At 34.8% G+C, this 26,609-nt stretch overlaps 1 protein-coding gene and 1 long non-coding RNA gene across 2 annotated transcripts in view; both read left to right on the forward strand.

Moving 5' to 3' along the window:
- The window catches only part of MEOX2 (mesenchyme homeobox 2), a 65,834-nt gene extending 55,567 nt beyond the window's left edge, over positions 1-10,267 (forward strand). Inside the window, exon 3 of the mRNA XM_010984637.3 lies at positions 8,870-10,267. Coding sequence (XP_010982939.2) covers positions 8,870-9,094 — 225 coding nt within the window. The 3' untranslated portion in view covers positions 9,095-10,267. The remainder of the gene's footprint in view (positions 1-8,869) is intronic.
- A 4,448-nt stretch (positions 10,268-14,715) lies between these two features.
- LOC135321750 (uncharacterized) lies at positions 14,716-22,328 on the forward strand. The gene is made up of 3 exons (XR_010381788.1): positions 14,716-14,979; positions 18,207-18,300; positions 21,911-22,328. It is a non-coding gene; the product is annotated as an uncharacterized LOC135321750 (long non-coding RNA).
- The last annotated feature ends 4,281 nt before the right edge of the window (positions 22,329-26,609 follow it).

Here is a 26,609-nt window from a genome sequence, read left to right on the forward strand (position 1 = left end):
AATATCTCACAGTGGGAAGAAGAGAGAAGGCAGCTGCATAAAATGATAGGAGTGACAGAACGGAGATTTTTGTAGAGTTAAGGCTGCCAAATGTAGGAAGAATGGGAGATCCTTCCATTTCACAAAATTGTTTCACAGAGCTAATCAAAGGTGCAGTGTTGCGAATTTGTAAACTAAGACTGCCGGCATAAACAGACCGAACTTGTAGTATCTCTGCCAAGATAAATGGAAAATCCCACCTAGTTGGATCATATTCCATTAGAGGAAATGAGAGAGATTATGTTTTGTTTGTTACTCGTAAATCATTAAATGGCTCAACACCAAGTGTTTTCCAAATGGGCATCCATTTTTTTGATGACTATGAAGAATTTTGCCTGTGCCGATTAATCAGGGGTTTTGTCTTTTGCTCAGCATTTTACACAACCCCTCCGCTTTGCAGGGTTATTTCTATACATTTTTATGAATACTTTTAGTTATTTAGCTAATAAGTTATGTCTCCATGATCAGACATATTGTCTACTCAGAGTAATCCAAGACTACCTGTGTAGTAATTTTAGACTGTTTCCTCATTTCTTTAGAGTAGTATTTAGCAGTCATCTAGAATAACAGTAAGGTGTTTCTTTTGCCTACATCTGGTATATCTGCTATGTTGAGAGATTAAACATGACTTGACTCTGACTGAAAAAATGATAGGAGTTGATGGTGGAATATAGGATGAAATATCAGTCTGAGATAAAAAGAGATTATTTCCTGAGTAATGCAGTTTTGTTTTTTAAATAAATGCATATTAATAATGTGTGGTGAGCTCTAACAGCTATATTCAGAACCGCCGTAGGTTCCACAAAACGAAGTCTATGATTAAAAAAAGTAATTTAAGAAGATCAATTATAAAGCAAAATCTAAAAAGAGAATATTAACAATTCAACCCTCTCCTAAATTAATTTTCAGAGACATTAGCTATATAAAGTAGAGTGCTGAGAGATAAATAATTGAACTCTAATCATTTACAAATGTAAATATCCAAGTTTGAAATAATATAGAAAAACATTGGCCTTGAAAATATATAATCTATTTTAATGCTGTTAGGCAGATGAATAGATAGATATAGAGATACACAGATATATCTCTATCTATATGCATACACACACATACATCCATATATGTCTGTGTATGTGTAGGTGTGGAGATATATATATATATATATATATATATATATATATATATACATATATGCCTTAATTTTAGAAACTGTATTGAAATTTGCTCTTTAGATTTTTGCTGTAAGGATTCATCAAGCTGATATAATGAAAAAAATAGAGATAATCTTTCCATTAATCTCAGAATTTGCCACATTTCATTATATAATTTCATCAATAAGGGAACAAATATATTAATTTATATTTAATCAACAATAACATTCTGAAACATATCATGCATTATATCACAAGATCATCATTTAAAGTGTAATATTAAAGAAAAAATCTTACAATAATCTTGCCTCTAAGGAGACAGTCCCGACATCTAATAAGAATGTAGTGAAGGCTCACAGATATTCTGATATTGAACTTAAAGCTGTCTAGAAATAATCAGAATATTAATTTAATTCGATTGAACCATAGGAAGTTGCCAGTATTCTACTGTTCCTTTAAGAATAATGAATTTCTATATTTCAACCAAACATTTCTATTTGATGGGTTCTACTTTATTAGACAGTGGCTAGAGTAGAGGCTGTTCCTCAACATGATATATGCTGATTTTGATGTGTTGCTGACTATTGTTAAACATTATCCCAGAGTTTAGGTAAGATGTTGAGAACAAAGGCCATCATTCTACCTGGTTTTAGTAATTTTAACAAGTAAGTACCAATAGGGAATCAGAATACACAAATTCCATGTATTCAAGAATTACTATTCAGGAATTTTTTTAACACAATAATGGAGAAAAATACCTAATTTAGTTTTGGTATTTCCACTCAGATTTGCTGAAGTCATTTATTCATGATGTACCTTAGTAAACAATACCTTACTTAAAATAACTAAAACGCATATCTATTTTTTTAATCTTGCGTAAAAAATAGGATTAGGTGTAATGAATTTTCTCTGTAAATTAATATTGGTAAAATAGGCCATTTGAATTGAATTTCATCAGGCATGACAGGAAGAGGTATTAATTGTTAGCATTTACTATGACATTTCTAAAGGTCCATTTAAAAGGAATCAATTCTTTAAGAATTTTGCTCATCATGTGAGTGGTTACTTTGGTTGCATTTTTGGAAAGGAGAATATGATACATGTGATTGTCTTGTAATAGAACCCATAGCATTATAATTTATTATGGATAATTGTAGTTGCCTCAAGAAGAGGTTATTTCTTATTTAATATAATATTTGCCCGTAGCTAATGTGTATTCAGTTTGTTCAAAGACATGTGGAATAGCAAATGTTTTATGACTACATTTGTGAGCCTGGTTTTCAAGCATTCTAAATAGAAAAAAAGAGGCTGCAAAACTAAAAATTGTAGAGGCAGGGAAATGATTTCTTGGTTATAAACACTGTGTTAAAATAGAGGAGAAAGGAGAGAGGCAGTCCTCTAAGCAGGAATTCAGTCTTTAGTCATAGACTATGTCCTAACCCCCTTCACCTTCCAACACATGCACACACCACACACACACACACATACACAAACCACACCACACACCCACCTCTTAAGCCCATATTGCACTGGTGTAGAAAGAGCAGAGTCAACTGGTAGCTCTCATGAGCTTTTTGGAAATAGCTAAAGGATTCTTTCTCTTAATCAGATATAAATCTACTCAAGCAGGAAGAGTAGGGAGCTTTCTTTCCCCATTTTTCATCCTTTCCTTATGGAGCATTCTTGGTTCTATTTCTTCAGTTTAACTATTGACTTTGCCACTGAATTACTTGGGTAAGTCTTACTACAGTCTGTTTACATTAGGTTTACTAGATCAGCTGCCGTGACCAAATTTAATCACAAGGAATGTGATTAAATTTCAAAATTGTATTTATACAATTGATCTTTACATGTTTTCACATTTTAGAGATGTGGATAAATATTTGTTAGACAGAGTCTACAGGATTTCAAGTGCCCAGATACAAATAGAAACAGTTGAAATATTAAATCTACAAACTCCAGATGTTTAAAGACATCTGGATATGTCCCTGAAATATTCAGTTCCATCCAGATGTTGTATGTTATGATTGTTTCTTCAAAAGACAGACATTTATGGTATTCTATAAATATAGGTTATAGCATTGTGTAAAGTCTACTTTCTATCAACCAATTTGCCTCTGGCTATCTTAGGAAATTGTTATGATAATAAAAATACATATTTCATTTGTGTTCTCCTGTGATATATTGTGATCCCTAAAAAGACAGGTACTGTGAACTTACACATAGGAGGTTGTATGTGAACAAATAAATAAATCAAAGAGATAAAATGGATATTTAGCAAATGGCAACAATGACTTTCATTTACAGTATTTTTATTAAAGAGAAAAATATGATTTCTAGATTCTGACATACATCATTTAAACAAATTAACTACAGTAAAATTCTCTTGGCTTCTTTCTTCAGTAAAAAGTCAAGATGTGAATAAACATTTTTCTGTTTATTTAAAAGGTAGTTTGATCATCCAGGCAATGTAAATACTGAATACTTTGTCAACTAAGGGGTAAAAAGTGAGACTTCATAATAAGCAGATGGTCTGAAAAGTAAGGTCGGTAACTAAGCACTTTATATTTACTACTAATACTACTAATACTGCAGGCTGTTATTCACTTTTGTTATTTTTATTATGAAGATTTTGTTGAAATATATTATCTTCATGCAGAGATATTAAGAGCCTATAAGTTTTGGTTCATATTGTTTTGATTTCATGAACAATAGTATTTTTTCATTACTCAGATTCTTGTGGGAGAATTTATTTTTATCTGAGTTGTTAATCATACTGTATAACAAAACACACTTTGTGTGGAATCTTGTCTTAGTTTCAAGCTTAAAAAAAGGAAACGTTAAAAAAAAGTCTCATTAACCAGCATTTTCCAGTGAAACTGCAGATAGGAGATAAAATTGACTTTAAGCCCAAATAAAATAATGTAAGTTCACAAAATTTATATATCATGCCTCACGATGGACAGATTTGTTGTAATTGTGTGCAAAATAGTTGACGGTCCAATTTCCTAGCACCTACGGTACTACCCTAAGTTACTGGGACAAAAAATTCAGAGGTACACAGGATGCCAATAAAAACAACAATGCCAGAAGAAAGAAATTATTTTCTATAATTTTGTGGCAGCAAAGCAGTGTGGGATATTGAGTGTAGGGGTAGAGTTCATGCTATCTCATGGACCACTGGGGAAATCTCTTATTAAGGAGATTAGCAATGACACCAGCTAGAACAACAGTTTAGGGATATTCTGTAATATATGAAACTAATCTTTACGCATTTCAGTACATGCCAGAGGCCTCATGTATAGTCAGTAAACTGCCCTTGAGGGCAGAAATTATTTCTTATTTATTTGTACACGTTCCTCAATCTAGCCCCTCTTACCTGTTGCTGGATATTCAGTAATATTAAGTGTATGAATGAATGAATAAACAGAGATTCCAAACCACCAAGGAAATGTGAGGTTAGTTTTACTTCACTTAGTCTATAAATGCAGGTTATTATATGATACTTTCTTGTAAATTTTAATCAAAATAATTGGTGTTTTTTTAAATCATTAAACATTTGAATGATTATCCTTTAGCTATCTTACAAACAAAACAAAAGTTATGTTTTTTCAAGCCAGCCAATGAAGCTGGATTATTAAGTGAGAATAAATTAAACTATAAAGTTTCTTTATAAACTGCAATGTTATTATTCCAATGGCAATATCAGTTTATAATCTGGAATTACTTTGGTAGATTTGTTTTTAATACTGTGATGGTAGAAGGAAAACATACCCTTTTCCCCAGAACCTTCTTTCCTTATTTCAGTTCACCCCAGTATTTTATAGTATGTTTGAAAATAAATCGGGGCACACTGACTTTTAAAGCTCTGGACTCTTTATTCCCATTTTTATAAGATGTACTCATCATGCATCTGTTGCTCTTTTTCGTTCCATTACTAATTTCTTGGAGTTCTTGTATCAAACACATAGCTTGGTCCTTAAGGAAAATACTTAAAGACATTAGGATTATTTGATTTTTATATAATCATCAACTGTTCCCACGTGTATATGCATATCTCTACATGGCCATATACACGTATGGATATATAGCTACTATTGAAGTCTATGAAGTCTTTCATCAGTCTGCAAAGAAAAATGAAATGGCCAGATTTCCCATGGTAGACATAGGAAACAACACAAAACAGCCGATACTGTTTCTAAAATCAATACCATATTCTTAACATTTTTCTCATTTAGAATTGCACATAACAGATTTTATCCTGGTATTATAGAATTACTGCACCCCCTTCTCCCGGAAAAGGAAATAAGTGTAGATTTTAAGAAACCTATTCCTCCCATTTTTCTGCCAAAATGACTTTGGCTGGATATTTCACTTCTTGGTGACAATGATGATGATGTGTTTCTTCCATCTGGAATTGTCCATGGAGAAAATGTCCCTATAGAGAATCTTGAAAGGCTCATTATTCCAACATTACAAATATGAAAATTGAGGCAGAGAGAAGTATAATTTTCTCAAATTCACACAGAAATTTAGAAGTGAAGCCAGAAGTAGGAACCCAACTCATGTGGAAAAGATCTAATGAAACATGAAATGTCAAGCTTGCAAAGGTAATTAAACTGAGTAGTATAATCACCGAAATTATGGTACAGGAAAATAGTGTCATATTTACACACCTCATTATACTGAGGAGGAGAATTACCTGAATTTTAGTATTCATATGGATGGATTTCACATACTTTGTATGCTTTACTTTTCTAACCTGAAGGCTTAAAAAATAGGAGTTTGAAATATACCAGGAACAACAACAATAAAAAAACAAAAAACTCTATCTGGAGCCAAACCAACCTCCAAGTTTAAATTTTTGGCACCACGTTTTCCCATCTGTGTACTCTTAGGCAAGTCACTTAACCTTTGAGGCTCAATTTCCTTATCTATAAAACAGAAATAATGTTTGAAAAATGGAAAAAATATGTGGAAAAAATGAAATAGAAATAATGCATACATAGCACTTAACAGTATCCCTGCTTAGTCCTAGGTTGGTATGTGATAAAAAGTAACAATTTATCATTTGGTTAATAAGTAATAATAATGCATGAACACACATCAGCTAGTTGTTAATCTTTTTACCACACATTCTGGGTTTTTAAGCAATTTTTTCCTACATTTTCTTATTTTTTATTGTTAAGTGGATTAATATATGTACGGGTAACGTATGATACAAAATTTTAATTATGGCCTGATAGATTAATGAAAATCCAGAGTTGAGAAGTGACTTGCCTTAAATAGTGTTTTGGTGCCAGCATCTGAGAAAACTGTACTAATTTTGATGGAGTATTGTGATTTGAAGACTACTAAAATAATTATATCTTTAGAAATGCAATGTATTTGTCTTCACTTTCTCTTTAGCACTGTACATTTATTTATAGAAATTGATATTGTGTCTGAACTACAAATGAAGCATATTCAAAATATTCCTGAAGCAGAATGAAACAGAACTACCTCTGCTAGATATAAAGACTTACTATGAAATTACAGTAAGACTGTAGTTTTGTCACAAGATATAACAATTGAGTATATCAATAAAGCTATGCATATATGGAAACTTGATGTATGACAGAGTTGAAACAATGATTTCTGGAAAAAGGATGGACTATATGATAAATGGTCTTGAAACAACTTGTTATACATCTGGAATAAAGTAAATTTAGAAATTTTCTTTGCACTATATACTTAAATCAATACTTTATGGATTAAGCATTTCAACTTGAAATGCCAACAGTAATACTTTTAGAAAGAGAGATAGAAGAATATCTTCATGGTCTCAGAAGACAGAAGTTTTTTGAATAAAAGAGATAGCTGTAACAGAAACAGATGATAAATTTGAATATAATAAATTTTAGAATTTCCGATCATCAAAAGATACTCTAAAGAAAGAAAAAAGACACTATAAATTTAGAATGTAATACATCTGTGTAACCACAAAGCATTAAATTAGCATTCAGAACATATTTTTAAAGTCCATAAGGAATAAAACTAGAAAGAAAAAATTCAATGCAACCCAAACTTTAGAGGCATTTCCCAAAAGAAGAAATGGGCCATAAACATTTAAAGGTGCTTTACTTCATTAGTAATCAGGAAATACGAAATAATCACATGATGAGATAACATTTATAGTTGTTATATTGAAAAAAATTGATAACTCCAAATATTGATAAAGATGTGGGTTAATACACCCCTGATGGTTGGGGGGTGAGGGGAGCGTTAAATTGATGAAGCTGTGGAAAGTAATTTTTCTGTATTATGTGAAATTGAACATTCATACACCCTGTGACCTCTTGAAGCAACTCCTGGATGTATGTTCAGAGAAGTTCTATCACATGTTTATCACAACACAAATGCAAGAATGTTTATAGTGGCATCATTTTTGAAGAAGAAAAGAAAGTAGTTCAAGTGTCCTTGGACAGGAAAATGAGTACACCGCAGTATATTCACACAATGGAATTGCATACAGACATAAAAAATGAATGAACGCTGTCCCTTGAATCAACATGGATAAGGCAAGAAGCCTGGAGTTAAGAACATTCCATTTTGATAAACCTAAAAGACAAAACAAAGTTAAACGAGACTTTTTAGGATCATGTGTGGTGAAAAAAGCTATTGTTTCTGTTTATTTTGTTGGTTTTAAATAAAGGCTTGGGGATGATAAACACAAAATTCAAGCTGTGGTAACTTTGAGTGGAGAGGACAGAGAAATGCAATGTTTTAGGAACACTTAGCTTAACAAGAATAAACAAAGATGAGAAGTGCAGTGGGGAAGGAAAAGTTCCTCCTAGGAACTAGGAAGATGAAATGATGCCAACGTCATTCTGGTTCCGGTCATGGATGGTCATTTAGCGCATGTTTACAATTTTTTGTTTTATTATATATGTATATATCTCTATATAGATTTAATGTTTTAGGCAAATTCAATTAATATTTTAGAAGGAATACTTATCTCTACAAAGCTGATGTGACTAAAATACTGTGCAATCTCAGTATTAGCATTTAACCAATATCAGTGAGAATTTTTTATCTTGATCTTGTTTTCAGGAAATTATTGGAATTCACATTTTTGTAAAGTCAAGTAGAAGTACCAAGGGCAGGAGAAAAAAGAGTAGTTCCAAAGAAGATGGACTCACTTTGAGATAAAACAGTCAAGTAAAGCTTTGTGAATGCAGCAATGGACTGCAGTGGCAGAGAATGACCTTCCAAATGTAGCTTCATCAGTAGCAACCTGAGCATATTTAAAATTGGTTCAGAAATGACAGTGGCAGAGTGAGGGGGCAGGGCGGGGGGTTGTTTGACCAAGACAATTATTAAATGTTAATTCTAATTCACAGAAACTCTTTATAAAGCTAAATACCTTTGAACAACCAAATAACAGTTTTCTCACCTGTTTTTATATTGTATGTCATAAAACTTGAAATATAGTACTTCATACCTTCTGAAAGTTTTTTAATTATCATGAACGTGGTACCTGATCAGATTCAGTGTTGATTTATTTTCATATTCAATCCTTCACAGCATGTTTGCATAGGCCTTTGAAAAGCTATTTATTCAGTGATGACCAAAATGGAGGGAAAATGTCCATTTAATGTCTTTCCTTCCTTTGTTTCTTTGCTCCCTGTCTGTTAAAGGTGAAAGTCTGGTTCCAGAACAGGCGGATGAAGTGGAAGAGAGTAAAAGGAGGACAGCAAGGTGCTGCCGCTCGAGAAAAGGAACTGGTGAATGTGAAAAAAGGAACCCTTCTGCCTTCAGAGCTTTCGGGAATTGGTGCAGCCACCCTCCAGCAAACAGGGGACTCTCTAGCCAATGAAGACAGCCACGACAGTGACCACAGCTCAGAGCATGCGCACTTATGATAGACACAGAGGGGACCAGCTCCATTCTCAGGAAAGAAATGTTGTGATGGCAAGCCTTACTCAAACATCGTTTACACAGAGAGATGACTATGCTGGTGGTTTTTAATATTATTAAATTCAGGCATCTCAAGTCTGTTTTTCATGATTGTTAGAGGGTTTACACTAAGTGCCACTTATTAAAGATGCTTCCACAGTGAAGATGGAGGTGAACTTGCTTTGAATATTCCAGATGTGTTGGTCGTGTGTATGACAGTGAGCAACTTTGTGTTTGCTTTTGCTTGCACTGAAAATTAAATTGCTATCAAGAGCAAACTATGAGACATTTGTATCCAAGATGCCTCCAGAGTGAAGATGCAGAAGATGAATTTGCTTTGAACATTCCAGATGTCCGAGGTCATGGGTGACAGTGGGCAGGTATTTGCTCTTGCTTGCACTGACAATTACATTGCTATCAAGAATAAACCATGAAACACTCTATCCTGAACAGCCACAGTGCCTGAAATCACTCTTAAGTGGATAAAAAATGTATTTTAACTCTGTATATATTACCCTTAAGTCATTTTCCTGTCTTCACTACGTTTAGCAATGCATTCATATTAGCTGATGAAAATAGGCACTCACGATGACAACCAGAACCAGCTTCTTGTCTTTTATACATTTTGTCATCCCAGAAACAGTCAGCACATGCTTACTTGTGTTCAAGTAGAGAAAAATACATTAGAGTCTGATAGGACATATTCTTGTACCACAGACAAAACAAATCTTATGTTGCATTTTCTATCAACTGCTGCTAATACATTATTATAAAACTTACCTAGCTCCTCAACTCTTCCTATCTTATAGCTTTGAAAAAAAATTTAGGATCATAGGCAAATCAGTTACTTGCAGAAAGAGCTTTGTATGACAGACATTGTCTGATTTTGTTTCTATAAAATGTTAGCTGTTATGAATATGATTTAATTAACAAGGAAAAGGGTCCCCTCCTGATTGGCAATGGCATTAGACAAGTTGCAACGCAAAACTGATTCAAGTTGGTAGAATGTAAAATTCTGAATGTCTTCAAATTTAAATCAGTAATAACACATTATTTTTTCATATATGATGTATTCATGCAGAACAACAATCTTTGTATTTTGTAAAAAAAATGTTTAATAAATGATCCTTTGTAAATAATTTTGGTCTCCTACTGTGATTTTCTGAATGTTTACAGGTTTTAATGTAAATATTTAAGAAGGTTCCAAATTCATCTGCACTTGTATAAATCCAGATGATCATAATTAATAAATCATCTACATTTTTTATTACAAAAAAAATCAATCCTTGTGTAATAAATAAGCAGCTGAGACTAGGTATACAGTAAGCCATTTCCCTGACTTGAAGAATATGCCAAATGGATTTCCTTGTGTGTTTTATGAAATCAAAGATAAAGGTAAGAGAAAAAGTAATATTATTCACCATAATGAGAGAAACAAAATTCATATATTTTTAAGCTTATGTATAATAGATATGAATTCATCCAATAATTGTTTCTAATCAAAATATCCAGAGTTGTTGATGTGAAAATAAGCTAAGTAAGCTAATCAGAATTCTCAATCCTAGTGGACATTACCAATATAAGAAGTCAAGGATTATATTAACTTACTGTATTTTGTATCAAGCATGATTGCACATACAGTGGGTACCTAAGTTCTACTTACTACTTTATGACACTGTTTTTCATTTGTTCCATATTTTAACTTGGAATGTTTGCAAATATCCAGCACCTCCCCCTAGTCCTTAATTATTTAGAAATAAAAATAAAGAACACTAATCTGTTAAAAATTCCAAAAACCTCATTATCTGATTTCATATGCTTTAGAACGGTGAGACTTAAAAAAAAAAAATAGATTCGGTTACTTAGTCTAGCATGATATCTAAAAAGTATTCAAGAAATAAACGAGATTGTTTGTATCTCATTTTTCCCACTGTGTAATAAATTTTACCACAGCAGTCAGCAATATTTCTAAATTAACTTTAGAGGGAAGGCAATTCAGATTGGTATCTTCAGCTGTAAAACAGACACTCTTCTATCAATTACTTAAATGAATACAAAGTGTATTTGTACTGATGACATCTACTTGGGTGGAATGACTTTCTTATTGTAGGTTTAAATTCAAAACATCTTGACAAATTGAAGAAGTGGGAAGATATAAATGAAGTTGAGTTTGATAGGGACAAAGTGGAGAATAATTCATTTCGGCAGGAAAATAATTTCCAGAAATAAGAGGAAAGGACAGCTTAGGAGCAGCTAAAAAGAGAGCTAAGGTCTGTGGCCCAATGGAAAGATACGAGAATAACAATTTAACGTGATAAATGAAGTCAGAAAAAGTGATTCTGAATAGATACGACATTTAGGAAATGGGAAGCATTTGGATTGTGGATCATGCCTTTATTAGAGAATTGTGAGCTCTTTTAAAACGATGTAATGAAATCTGACTCCAGAGAACATTAATCATCAGGCAGGACAGGCCACTGACTGACCAAAAGGGGGCATCACTTTATTCATAGTGAATTAAAATGATCCACTATATAAGATGCTGGAACACATTAGCAAAACGATGACACATTGACGCTAGATTAATTTTAATCGGAAGAAGTTACTGTCATTTTGGAGTATTTCGTATTCTCCTATCGTAAAAGTGGTACGTTAAGTTTGCTAGACAAAAACTCAACACTCTTCTAGAATTAGAATCCTAAAAGGAAACTTAGGATATTCTCATTTTCTATTGGGTTTAATTTATTCCAGAAATGATAAAATCTAAAAGAGCTCTCCTTGTTTTGATTCTACACTGAGATCCCAGCTTGCCATCATATCTTTTCATATATAATGCCCTTTTTATGTAACTCTGTGTCAGACCTTGTAGCTCTGTGGAAATTTATAATAGCATGAAAGTACCTTTTTCTGAAAATAGTATGGAATCGTGGTTAGAGTGATTTTTCCAGCGAGATTCAGAGGGATGAACACTACAAAGTTTTTCCAAAAGCTGATCCATGTATTTTTAACTCATTATTAACATGATCCCAATTACTTTTTCCTTCCCACGTATACCTAGGGTTGTCAGCCTGCACTTTCCACGTCAGAGACCTGGGAACCAAGTTTGCCATTTTGTTTTTTCTTAAACAAACTAAATGCACATCAAATAATCCCAGCCACAGTTTTAATACACTCCTGAATGACACCACATATGGTAAATGTGGGAATGACTTGCGAAGTTCAATAAGGGCTTTCCCCTTTTATATAATGCGTTATTGATTTCTGTTAGTGTATAATCTTCAGGCACATTTGGAATGACTGTGTATTCAACACTTCAGTGTACTTATTTGGTTCAGTTCTGTTTGGTCGATGCAGAAACCTATTTACATCCCCTGAGTGCTGGGCAGGGGCAGCCAAAGCACCTTTACGTGAGCAAGCACTTGACAAGGGCTGGCTGACAGTTATTGCCCGTCATTTCTGTGTATTCAACTATCATTACATTTCTGCCAACAGATTTGCAAGACTGTGGCAAAAGCAGTAAGTATGACCATTCATGCTCCATATTTTGAAGTTTATTTTGATCATTCGTTATAATTTTACTCCTCTTTCTTACTTTGAAAATAGATTTTTAAATGCTTGTTAGACTATTACATGATTTTTACTCAATCACACTCGAAATTGTTTCTTATAATTCTTATAAATCTTTTAGAAAATTGAGTATACCTACAGTTTCCTTTGTCATTCTTTATAATCAATAATCAAATTATTAAAAAAATAATTTAAAAGTGACTTTTAAAGATGTTCAAAGTAATTTTGATGAACATATTCAAAGTTAAAGAAAGGTTATCTGCAAATTTTTAAAAAATCATTTCGCTAATAAAGCTGTATGAAACAGTTATTCTTTTCCAACCAGCGCTTGGAGTTCTAGGTGGCTCCCTGAGCAGTGGTCCTATGCTAAAGCCACTCACATAGTATTTAGGGAAATTTAACAAATGAAAATGGCTGTCCTCCTCATTTCCAATCTTCCTCTGCTCTAATCAGTTCTTCACACTGCAGCCAGAGTAGTCCCAGTAAAGCAGAAATCAGATTAACAAGTGGTTCAAGGTGACTTTTGCAATAGTAAAGTTTCAAGCGAAATCTGTAGTCCACAAGAATCATTTATGAATGTTTTAAAAAGACAACTCAGATCATGTCCCTCCTTTGCATAAAACACTCCAATAGCTCAGAGTAAAAACTAAAACCCTTACCTGGGCCTCAAGACTTCAAATCTGGCTGCAACCTGGTGACTTGTCTGCCAACACTTTTTCTGCAAGGCCTCTGCTCTGACCGCTCTTGGCTTCCCGCCTACCCGTGACCACGCTGAATTCCTGCCTCTCTCATCCGGGCCTTGCATTCCCTAGTCCCTCTGCATGGAATGCTCTTCTACCACATTTGTCTTAGACTTACTCCCTCATTTCCTGTAGCTCTCCACTTCCTTATATAGGCATTCCCTGATCTTAAATAACACAGTACCACCTGTCACATTCTAGTCCTTAAGGAAGTATTGTTTTTGTTTTTGTTTTCTTTTCTCTCAGCTGTTAGCTAAGTATCTGCTGATTTTTTCTTTTAATTGGTTGCAGGCTTCCTGAGAGCAAGAACTTTGTCTATTGACTTCCTTATTCTGTCTCTAGCACCTTGCACAGACCTTGGAAGCCCCACCACCAGCCCATATCCTGAATTTGTGTGAATTAGAAAAAGGGGGCTCCTGCCTCAGAATATTGCCAATATTGCCCGTATTGCCAATAATGCCGACGCTCGCTGACCAGTGTTTATTGTAAAACTGTTACTGAAGGCAAGTCCCTGTGCTGGCCGAACAAACCATGAGGCCAAACAAACTGAAACATCGAAACCTGGAGCAGGGAAAGGTTTACTGCAGGGTCGAGCAAGGAGGATGGGGTGGCTCATGCCCAAGCAACCCTAAACTACTCAAAGGGTTTCAGCAAAGCATATTTAAAGACCAGGAGAGGGAGGCAGGCGGCAGGGTGCTTGACCAGCTAGTGCACAATTCTCTGATTGTTTGATGTTAAGGTGACAGGGCAGTCAACGCTATCAACCCCGAGGCACCAGAAGGTCCGGGGGGCCATGCACTCTCGATCAAAGTAGTTAATTAATTTTTTCCCTTTGGTGGTGGTTTTAAGCATCTGAAAAACTCAGGAAATATACATGAGACACTATTATCTGGGAACTTCAGAGAGGAGCTACAGCAGAGGGTATGAAGGAGGGGTTTGACCTGGGAGGCCCCACAGGGTCCTATCTGTTACAAAACTAAACCGTAGTTGTGAAGTAAATGATACCCCCTGGCGACATGCAATTCATGATTTGCACAATTGCGAACACAGACCCTGAGCTTAAATGGTTATGTTACTGAACCAGGTTCCTCTGCCTTACGCAGCAAGCGGAGCGCTGAGAAGCCAAGGCGTGCTATCAGGAAAGAGTTTATTCACGAGGCAGCCAAAGGAGGAACGGACAGCAAGTCTCAGACCTGCCTCCCGGAAAGCGCGGAGTTGGGATTCTTTGGGATAAGCAGGGAGGTCTTCGGCACGGAGGAAGGAGATTGGAGGCGGGGATAAGTCAGGTGACCTGCGCAGGCGTTATCTGGGTTTCACGCGTGTACACATTCAAAATGGAGGGACTTCGCACGATCTGAGGAGGAGTTTTTCAGTCCTCTGATGGCACAAGGCCATTTGTCAGACACCTGTGTGGGCCCAGTTTTAGCGCTGGTGGTTCCAACAAGCCTCAGCGGGCTCGCCGCTGCACCAGCGCTCACTCCAAGTTCCTGTAAAACAACCCAAGGACTAGAAGTTGAAGCCGGGAAGGTACCTGAAGCTGGAAGGTATGCAATTAAAGAAAAGAAAGAAAAATAAATAACTAAAGCCAGCTTAATCGGTGAAGGCCCTTTATAAGCAGAGGGGTTTTAACAAGCTGTTTCACTATCTGTTGCTCTACAAGACAAGCTCAAGAGTTCCTGTCAGCCACCCGCTTCTGTTAAGCCTCCGGGGCGCGGCTGCAGTTGTAGCAAGCAATAAATATTGTTGAATTAATTCAGGAACCAAATAACATGAGGTCCAGTCAGAGATATACCTGAAAAGCTCGATTAGTTCTAAAATGCAGCTCTGGAACATTTTCTTAATGAGCCGTATGTGGGTGTCACAAGCCAAAACAAAAATTTGGTTAGAGTCTTTAAAATTGTACTAATAATATACCAAGTTGAATGAGAATAAATAGAAAGACAAGTTAAGGGGAATAGACTTTAACAGATGTTCATTTATGGTTCGGGAGAAAAGGGAAAATTTTTCCTTCTACTCAGATGCCTGTCTTGAAATTCTCACAATTTTTTGCAGACAGTTTGGCTGGTTTCCAAACATACATCGTTTCTTGTCTGGTATGAGGAATGCCATCTGTGCAGTATGGAAATCCTTTTTTAAAAATGGACTGCTAATTATACTCTGGGCAGGTGCTGTTAAAGTGAAATCAGGTGTCAAGCTTATAATTGTCTGAACTGACTATGCTATGTTGAAAAAGAATGGCATACCGTATTGTAAAATGGAATTTAAGCATGGCATGTAAGCATTCCGTTTTTGGGGTGTTGCAAAGGTCAGATCTCATAGCAAAGCTGTAAAACTTTCAAACGACTTCCACCGTCAACAATGGAATAGAGCTTTACTTGAAATCAAGGATATGGGCTACATCAAAGTTATATATTTCCTCACTGAAATATCTTTCCAATTATATTTTTTTCTGAAAAGTAGATGAAGGAGGAACAGTAAGCTGAAACATATGACTACCAATTCCAAAATACATCCATTAATTTTGAAAAATTAGTCCAAATTAGTTTTTCATAGTTATTACACAGAACTGATTTTATTATCAGAATAAATAGCCTCAATGGAGTTTTTAAGCCCCCTTCAGGGCAAAAGTGACCAATTTATTTTCTTTAAATATAGCAATTAGATAGAAGTTTATTGGCCTTCACAGTTATTCTGCAGATTCATGATGGCACACTAATTTGATACTGTGCTAACTGGTATAAAGCGAGATAGAAAAACCTCTCGGACAAATTTTGAAGTATGAGTATAGATGTATCTACTACAGTAAGAAGCCTTCATCATTATTGTGAGTCTAACTTTGTTGTTGCTTACTGTCTGTGACCTCTCTGCTGTTTGCCATATGGTTAATGCATTACTATCATTCAATCCTTACAGCGGCTCTATTAGAGTCCAGTATTGTCCTAGGTGAGATGAGACAATGGAAGCTGAGCAAGTTAAAGCATCTCGCCTAAACCCATGTGCAACCCATTAAATGGGGTTTATAGTGAAATCTGTTGAACCCCAAAGCCTGTGTTTTGACCACTCCAAAAATAGCCTCGTCATAAAACAAGTGTATTAGGCAGAAGGATTTCCCTTATTAGCCCATTTAATATCAAAGCAAATGTCATTAGCATAACAAATTATTGTAATTTCCATGCCGCTTGGTCTCAGCTGAAACTTCGGCCACTGTAGCCAAGGCAAACAGAGCCACAAACAGGGAGTTTAAAAGGCCCCTTCTTCACCAAGAATCTAGTGGTCTGTTAAAGCCAGCAGACTTAACAGAGGAAGCTTGGTCTTATATCCAATTCCAGCTAGCTCAGTTATCTTGTCTCTCATCCTACAATGCATTAGAATGATCAGATAAGACTTGGAAAGTTGTTACTGCCAAACACAGGGTGATGAACAGGACTGGAAACTATATATCAAAGGAGAACACAGAAAAATGATAAAAAGTAATTTGGAGTTGTTAAAAGATAAACTGAGGTATGTTAAAAATTTTAGGAGTTTATTTGAGCAAAAAGTGATTCAAATCCTGCAGCGCCAAACCAAAAGTGTTTAGGAGCACTCCACTGACAGGAGCTTGGGGAAATACTTACCTAGAGAAAATTTGGAAGCAAAGTAAGAAAATTATTGAATGGCTATAGCTTGAAGCCTACGTAGTTGGCTGTGATTGGTTGTCCTTAGCATTTTGATTTCATATACTTGAGGCATTTATAGGCTTAGATTTTGGTTTGCTTACATTGGCGGCCATGGTGTTACAGACACCTCAGTCTAAAAGCCTCCTTGTTTAATTAATTTAATGGAGCTAATTATCTTTACATGAAAAATCTCCATATTACAGCAGGATTTGGTTCATTAAGATGTGTTAAAAACAAAATGGAGTTGCTTATGCTAAGTCCCAATTCTCTAAACCAAGACTTAATTATAGTTTTGGCTCTGCCAGAAATGGAATCTTAAATTAGTCCATCAGGATTCACCTGATTAGCACTAGTTTGGTATTCTGTACATTAGGTAATAGATACTTGCCAGCCCCTAAAGGAAAGTAGCTTTGCAATAGCCGAGCCACTTCCCTGTCTGTCTGACTCCCTGTCCCTGCTCCATTCTGCCTGTAAAAATCTTACGTTTTGCACAGATTCTCAGAGCTCTCTTCTGTCTGCTAGATTGGATGCTGCCTGAATGGAATTGATTTTTGCTCAAACAAGTGCTTAAAAATTTAATGTACCTCAGTTAATCTTTTAACAGTGCTGGTGTCAGAGGAGGAAACTGAAGGAGACCCCCAAGGGCCCCCAGAAGCAGAGAGCAGCCAGGTGAGGGTACCTGTGAGGCCCTTGAGCTCACCACTTTCTTGCTGCCTCTGGAGGTGGGGGGTAAGTCGCTCTCAGATCCTAGCTCTGCAGCTTTTGTGTTATGAGCTGTCAGACTTCATTTGAAAATTTCTTTTTCTATCTAGACTGGGTCTGGAAACCAGCCAGAGTAGGCTTGGGTCCAACCTAGAATCCAGACTGGGTCTGAGGTAGGGCTGGGTTTGACTTAAGCTGGACTGGGTCCAGGGAGAGGCCTCAAGTGGGTAAAATTTTGCTTTAAAGCTGAATAAGTAGGCTAACATTACCAAAGATAATCTTGAATTACAGTGGCCACGGCCCCTAGATCAGCTAGACCAGCTTATCCTATTATGAGGTGCTCTAGAGAAAAAGGGGTTTCAGCCAATCACTCACCATAAAGGTAGAGGGAAATTATTTTACCTCCTTTGCAGATTCTGGTGACCAGGATGAGAGTTGCTGGGATACCCTGCTTGCTCCAGAGCCTGCAGACGAGATACTGGGAAAACTGACAGTAGCCAGCAAAGGGTGAGAATTCTTTTTTTTTTTTTTTTAAATTTCTGGTATACAGCACAATATTTCAACCATACATATACATAACTGTATTTGTTTTCACATTTTTCATTATAGGTTATCACAAGATATTGAATCTAGTTCCCTGTGGTATACAGAGAAATTCGGTTTTTTGTCTATTTTATATAGAATAGTTAGTATTTGCACATCTCGAACTCCCAATTTATCCCTTCCAACCCCCTTTCCCCATGGTATCCATAAGTTTGTTTACTATGTCTGTGAATCTGTTTCTGTTTTGTAGACAATTTCATTAGTCAAGAGTGTTTTCTTTTTTCTTTCTTTTTTATACTCCACATATGAGTGATATCATCTGGTATTTTTTTTTTCTCTTTCTGGCTTACTTCACTTAGAATGATGATCTCCAGGTGCATACATGTTGCTGCAAATGGCATTCTTTTATTCTTTTTTATGGCTGAGTAGTATTCCACTGTGTAAATATACTACAACTTCTTTATCCAGTCATCTCTCGATAGACATTTAGATTGTCTCCATGTCTTGGCTATTGTATAAGGTGCTGCTATGAACATTCTTTTTTAAATTGAGGTATAGTCAATTTACAGTGTTGTGTCAACTATGAATATTCTTATCAGAGCTCTCCCAAATCTCTATCTGTGTTGTCTGGTTAAGAGAGGAAGGTAAAATTTCACACAGCCCCTGCCTTCCAGATTGGTAGGAAAAAAAAAATTGTAAGGATCAGATCTCTGAATTGTGACTTGTAAATTTACTTTCAGGTCCTCATTGGTTATTGATCCTTCCTCTCCAGGGACAGCTATGCCTACTTGTTTGTCTCATTTTGTGTCCTGGAACTTCATGTGACTTTCTGCCTGACTGGGGCACACAGGTTCTTGTGTGTGCCAGCAGTATAACTGTCAGGTTGGGGGCCCCCAAAATATGGCTAAACAGAAATATGGGTTTCACTCCATTTTGGGCTAGGGTCTTATGAACTGTCGCTAGCTCTCAGGGAAACTCTTTCTTTCTTCCTTTTTTTTTTTTTTTGTTGTTGGCGGAGTGGCTCTGGAACTTAGGAGGGTAGTATGTTTTGCACTTTCTTTGGGGATGCCTCTTAAAGTGGCTCTATGGTCAGAAGTTGGCCAAATTGAAGCTGATGTTTAGAGTCAGATAAGAACTTTTTTAAGGCCTCCTTCCCTAAGTTAAGATGAAACTTTGTACATGGCAGCAGTGGAGGTACATAATTCTGAAGCCTTTGTGGAAAGATTTACTAAAACATTCCAAAGACTCATTGTTCTAAATCTAAACATAGGAAATTTTTCATTTCTTCTTAGTTGTAGACCTTCTCCTTGATATAAAGAAGCAAAATGAAGATAATTAGTTGGACGGGTGGGTCAGCCTTTTGTTATCATTCAGGTTGCAAACCAATTCTTTGAGGAATTAAAACCAACTGTACTTGTTTTAAAAATCCAGTCTTTACAAGAACAGAAATCAGCTCTAGAAACAATGCAAAGCCCACTTGTCCTTTTTATCAACTCCCAGACCTCTCCTTTTCATCTTCATAGGCTTGCTTACGTTGTAAAAGATCTGGACTTCAGAAACAAAAGCCCTTCCTCGAAAAACTGACATCCTTTCTCTGTGCTTTCTAGATGTAAATGTTCTACCATTTCCCCTCTTTGAACCAAGAGCCATAAGCTCTCTGTGTCTCTCTTTATGTTTATGTATATCTTTGTATGTATGTTATAGACGTGTGGGTTTTTTTCTGCCTCCAAGTGGTATTGCCAAAAATAGTTGGTAAACACCTCTATTCAATTGGCCTAAAGAAAATTAAGTGTTTATATAAATTAGATATACTCTCAGAAATATAGAAACTAACGTAAATGTTTTTCCAGTTCATGTTAGGATAATCTTTAGTAGATAAAAGCTAGTTTAAGTTTCTTGGTTTAAGTAAAACAGGCAGGTCTTTAGTGCTATCAGTGTTAAATATAACATAGGCATTTAACTTTTACTCTGCCTTTTTCTTTACCTAGGTTTACTAAAGGTCAAATAAGCTCATGTTATGTCTGTTAAAGAATTTGTCAGCAGAAAAACTTAAGACGATAGTAGCTCTTTAATGTTAGAACTGTTGAACAATGAAATTTTCATGGGTAATCTAAACATATTGTTAAGAACAAATAAGTTAAATAGATGTAAGTTAAAAGTTTATAAATGAGCTTTTCAACAGTTATTAACCTTAATAGTATGTCCACTGAAAAATAGTTTCCAAAATCTTACAATTATACAGAGATAATTAAATGATAAATATTCATTGATTATCTGGATCATTTCCAAATAAGATAAAATACTGAAACATTAATACTGAACACAAGTTTATTCACTTTTGGCTTTCTTTTTACTGAGGGACTAGAAATATTTGTCTACTAGTAAACATACTTGTGCCACATTAGAAAATTTAGTGTAAGGAAGAATATCCTTCTAGAAATTAAGAAACGTCTTTATAAATTTGCCAATACACAGAGTGCTTATGTAACAGACAGTCCACAATTGCTTACTTCTGAGTTTTCAATAGGAATTAAGGATTCTAAGGATTAAGAATTCTAATAAATATATGTAGTTAAAACTACTTAGACATAATAAGGGTGAAAGGAAACAACAATGTATAAAAAGTAGGTAAAGAAAGTAAAATGACTGGTTGTTCCAGAATGAGAAAAAGGAAAAAAAAAAAAATAGGACAAAACTAAATGGATGTAAAAAAAAAAACTGTAGAAGATTTGTGGAAAAGGCATCTTGAGGAAGAAATTGTATATATGTGCTTGCTAAGACTCGGATAGATTTATTCAAGTTTCTAAAAATTGAGTTTTAATATTAAAAGTACACTGGTACAAAGTTTGAATTTCGTTTTTTCTCTGTCAAAAGGACAAAGTTATTTTAGATTGTTGGTCTGCTCTTATAAGAAATTATAAACTAAGATTTTTCTTTACATTTAAGTACTCTACCTGGCAGCAAAGATTTTGCGTCCATACACACAAAAACAGTTTACTGTGTTTCACTGTGTTTCATGTTGCCTTTATCAGAGCTTTGCTTATTTAAGAAAACTCAGTCTTCTCAGTATTGACAGGGCTAAGTTTCCTTCACAACTGTGTAACCTTCTGCATTTGCCTTTAACATCTTCTTTTGTCACTTTGGTTCAATAGAAAATCATTATATCATAATGATTCTGAATTCTTCTACATGTAATCTAAATTTAAATGACAAAATTAATCTACCATGTGTATTTATAGTGAGTGACTCACTAGCCAATTCCTATAATACATCTTTAATCAACATGACCATAAAATGTGCAATGCAAAAAAACTAGGTAGAATAAGCCATGTTAGATTTTACCCAGCAATGAGTAGTGATTACTTTTATGATGGCATAGGACTCTCTACCTCCTTAGACCTTGTTACATGATTATCTGTCTAGAGAGTTAAGTGACTTGTTATGTGTGTTGCTTGTTTTATCACTTAATTTTGTTATTAATTTATATTATCTATCTCATTGATAGATTAAGGTTTTGCTTTTTTTTTAACTTGAATTTTTTCTGGAGGCTTAGGTCAGTGTCCTACTTTTTCAGGTCCAGTCCTTTCCAAATGCCAATGGCTTCCATCTGAGCACGTGGTTCAGGAGCATCCCAGCCTATGACAGCCCAGCAAGTAGTTGCAGGAACTCCTTTCAGGAATCAAGGCCACTTAATGTCTTGGGTTAGCTTTAAATAGGCTCTGTAATGGGGAACTCTCTGAGAGGAGAACATGGGTATGAGCTGAAATCTAAGAAGCTGAACTGGGATTCTGCAGTTGTTGTTGATTGGCTCTTGGCCTCTTTGACCACTTTTCTGAAAGTGAATATAGTTCAATTAAAAAAAAAAATTGCCCAAACCCACCATTTGACTTTTCCACCAAAATAAAGGTGTAAACTTTTCCTCTCATGAAATGGTTTGGAACCCCCTTCTTATTCATTCTGCATATGTATTCAATATAGACATTCCTTTTAGATCTCTGCCACTCTTTATTTACCATAATAAAGAAAATAATATATTTATAAGGTATAAATAAGGTGTTATATTGAATATAATAATACTTTATATAATTTGTTTCTAACGGATTAATCAATTTTCATCAATTGTTTATTTCCTTATAAGGCCCAGAACCACTTTTACAAACCACTTTTCTTAATGGCAAGAAGTAAAATTCCTTGGAAAGGGATTTTTATGTAAATATGCTGACAGAGAAAGAGAGAAGAAAATAAAGTAAAATTTAGTGTGTTCACAAAAATACAAATTAGATGAAGGCTTTAAAAGAACTGAAAATGCAAATCATCTTTTAGTTATACACAGTTTTCAAATATTATTAAAACTTTGTATGTAATCTGGAACTGAGACAGGAATGTCTTCTGTAAAGTTGCAAACTGAAGAGGAGTATATATTTCCAGCATATACTGATATTTCAGTAGCATCGTTTTCAGTTGAATGGAAAAACTATACTGAGACAAAATTTTGTTTTAAAAAATCATGAATTTGTGACTTCTACTTCGAATATGTAAAGTAATACTTTCATTTCACTTTTATAAATTCCTTTTTCTTTTATGCCCTTAAAAGAGTTCATTACCAACTTGACAATTTGCAGTTTTTAGACTTTCACCATGCAGCTTTTTGAGATGAACTTTAACAGGTGGCATTTACATCATGTATAGTCAGGCTGCCCAGTGATGGCAAATGCAAAGAGTCAGGTCCAGACATATTAAAATTATTGTTTTCCTAGACAGTTTTCCTGTAACGGGACACATCTCCACCTGGAACAAATCCATAGATACTTCAAAGTGTAATAAATCCCCATCCAAACTTATTAGCTCTTTAATTTCCTAAACCTACTCCCCCTGTGTTATGTCCTACTCAACTACCATCCTCCTACATGCTCAAATTGTAATTCTGAGTCCAAATTGCCTCTTCCTTCTGACTCTCAAACTTAAATTGATGGTAAACAGTTCAGTTAACTTTAAGTCCCTCCTTTTCACTCCATCTTACCTCTCATTACCTTGATCAAGACACTCACTATTATTAGAGACTTCGAAGATTTTACCTTCCTCCAGAAAGGATTCAGGTTTGCTTCTAGCATTCTTTTGGGTAGGACCACATAACTTAATTCAATTAGGAATGAGGTACTTTTTTTTTTTTTTCTGAGTTTGTCTATTTGAGGCTGATCTATTTCTAATTAATCCTCAATCTAGGTTGTTTGAGCCTTTCTTCATTACTGGAAACAGGACTCGATTTTTTGTCCCACATCCTACACACACTCAGCCCCATCAAATTATTGAAAGTTTTGCTGAGCTTCTGATTTTGTCAGTTTCTTCTTCAGCTCAGCCACTTTAGCCTCTGAGTTGAAGCTTAAAATCAACGAATGGTTTAATACAGAAAAAATGCTAAATGTCAGAATCACTGAAATTCACTTCCTTTCTCCTCAGGTCCAGGGGTTATCAAGTCCTACCTGGATTACTCTCTAATGCCTTCAAATAGAGATGCTTTAAAAATTTTTTCTGAGATGAAGTTCACATAATATAAAATTAACCCTTTCAAAGATGATCAATCCAGTGGAATTGTGTAACTTCACAACTTCACAATGTTGTGCAATCACTACTTCTATCTAGTTCTAAAACATTTTACCACCCTTAAAGGAAACACCATAACATTACTATTACTTTCCATTACCCCCCTCACCCTACAACAGTTCTCTGCCTCTAAGGAGTTACCTATTCTGGATATTTAATATAATTAGAATCATTTAATATGTGACCTTTTGTGCCTGGCCTCTTTCAATTAATAAAATACTTTTAAGAATCATCTATGTTGAATTATGTATTAGTACTTAACTCATTTTTATGGCTGAATAATATTCCATTGTATGTTTAGACAGCATTTTTTGAATCTGTTCATCATCTATTGATAGACAACTTGAACTGTTCCTACCTTTTTGGTTATTGCAGATAGACTGCTATAAACATAACTATCCAAGTATTTGTTAAATACTTGTTTTCAATTTTTTGGTGTTTATACCTAGAAGTGGACTTATTGGGTCATATGGTGACTCCCTGTTTAACTCTTAGAGATAATGGCATAATTTGTATATTGAGGTTCAATATTTCCTACACTGAATAGTAATCATGCAGTCAGAAAAAGTCCGTAAGAGAAAATACCATAAGAGTTTTCTCTTCTGAAGGAAAGATGGCATATTTTGACTTATTTATTCAAAAATACTTACTGACATCGTACACCTTGTAAGAACCTGTGCCAGGCTCTAGGATATCAGCACTGAAGAAAACACTTCAGAGTTCTCATTAATTATTTTTCTAGGCATACTGCATTTTGCTTTCTTTACTTTCTAGAGTCTATGGCTTTTAAAAATATCAGGCATATGCTGAATAAATATTATTAGGGAGAAAAATTCTAGTACTTAAGGCAGAAAGAACAGTTTTTGAGGAAAAAACTATTTAAACTGGAGCCATATGCATCCTTCTTTATGTGGCCATACTATGCCAAGGAGACAGGACTTTAACTCTGCTTTATGCATTAGTACAATGGAGTTTTTCCAGGCAGGCCAGGGTCTATGCCAAATTTGCCCCAGTGAAATCTACTGAACAGGCCTTCCTATTTTAAAAACTCATAAGCCATGAAGACAGAAGTCATCCAAGTATCTTCATTTTCAGAGTTTATAATGTCGATGTATCTTTCAGCTTCCTCTAACTTACTTTGAAATAGATTTGCACTTTGTGATGATTCTTAAAAATTATTCAGTTCTGAAAAATCATACTCTGTTGTATCTTGGTTCATCTAAAGTTTCTTGGGATATTTATATTTTTATATCAACAAGAAATCTGTTATGTAATACTGGTTTGCAGCAGGAATTATTAAAAGCATGTTCTTTAGATTTTTGTTGGAAATTAGAAGCAAGGTCATTTCAAATGTTTTCAAATCAGTATCTGTACTCTAGTAATTTAATAAGTATTGCAAAAACTTACAATGAATTAACTGGCACCATTAATAATTATATGGGATGATTAAATGTCTTCACAAAGATGGTACTATCCACCTCTGCTAATAACCACTAGAACCATAATTATGTCAAAAAAATTTCTTGCCTTTTGAGGCTGTGTTTAGGGTAAGAACTCTCCAGCAATACAAAACTAGGGAGAAATAGAAGAAAGATAACTCAAAGAATAAATAGAACATACAGAAACATATAGGAAGATGATAGGCTTAAGTAACCATGTCAATAATTACATTAAATGTAAATGTTCTATGTATCACAATTATCAGAAACCACGTCAGACTAAATATAAAAGCAAGACCAAACTATATGATGTCTACAGGAAACATGCTTTAACTATAAAGATGCAAATAGATTAAAAGTAAAAGAATAGAGACAGTCAATTGTAGCACTAACCAAAAGAAAGCTGGAATGATTATTTTAATCTTAGACAAACTAAATTTCAGGGCAAAAATATAACCACTAAAGAAATCTATGACATAATGATAAAGAGCCTACACATTAAGATGACATGGCAATACTGATATTTATCACCTAATAACAGAGAGAAAAAATACATGAAGGAAAAACTTACAGAATTAGAAGGAAAATAAAGAAAACCACAATTATAGTCAGAGATTTTAATACCACCCTCTCAAAAATAAATGAACAAGTAGAAATCGGTAAGGATATAAAAGCTTGAATGCTAACAGCTTGGTTTTTTTGATATTTATACAGCACTTCTCCAAATAACAGCAAAATATAGTTCTTCCCACAATGCATAGGAAACATTAAGATAGACTATATTCTGGATCATAAAACAAGTCTCAATAAATGAAAAAAGTTGCAAGTCTTACAAAAAACATTATTTAAACATAAAGTGGAACTAAATTATAAATCAATAGCAGAAAGATCTCTAGAAAACATTGAAATATCTGGAAAATAAATAACACACAGCAGTAACTGTGTACCAAAGAGTAAATCGTAAAAGGAATAAGAAATACTTAAAACTAAATACTACTGTTTTATACCATTTAGGGAACATTTTTAAAAAGTTATGTGTAGTGACAGAGAGTAGATCTGTGGTTGGCTGAGGGTGAGGCTGGAATTAGGGGGTGGTTTTGTGGGGGCAGAAGGAGAAGGACATATTGATCTTCCTTTATTTACAATGAGGTTACATCTCGATAACCTATCATAAGTTGAAGATATCCTAAGCTGAAAATGCATTTAATGTACTTAACCCAACAAACTTCCTAG

The sequence above is a fragment of the Camelus dromedarius genome, chromosome 7, assembly GCF_036321535.1.
Source record: "Camelus dromedarius isolate mCamDro1 chromosome 7, mCamDro1.pat, whole genome shotgun sequence".
In the NCBI taxonomy this organism is placed as follows: domain Eukaryota; kingdom Metazoa; phylum Chordata; class Mammalia; order Artiodactyla; family Camelidae; genus Camelus; species Camelus dromedarius.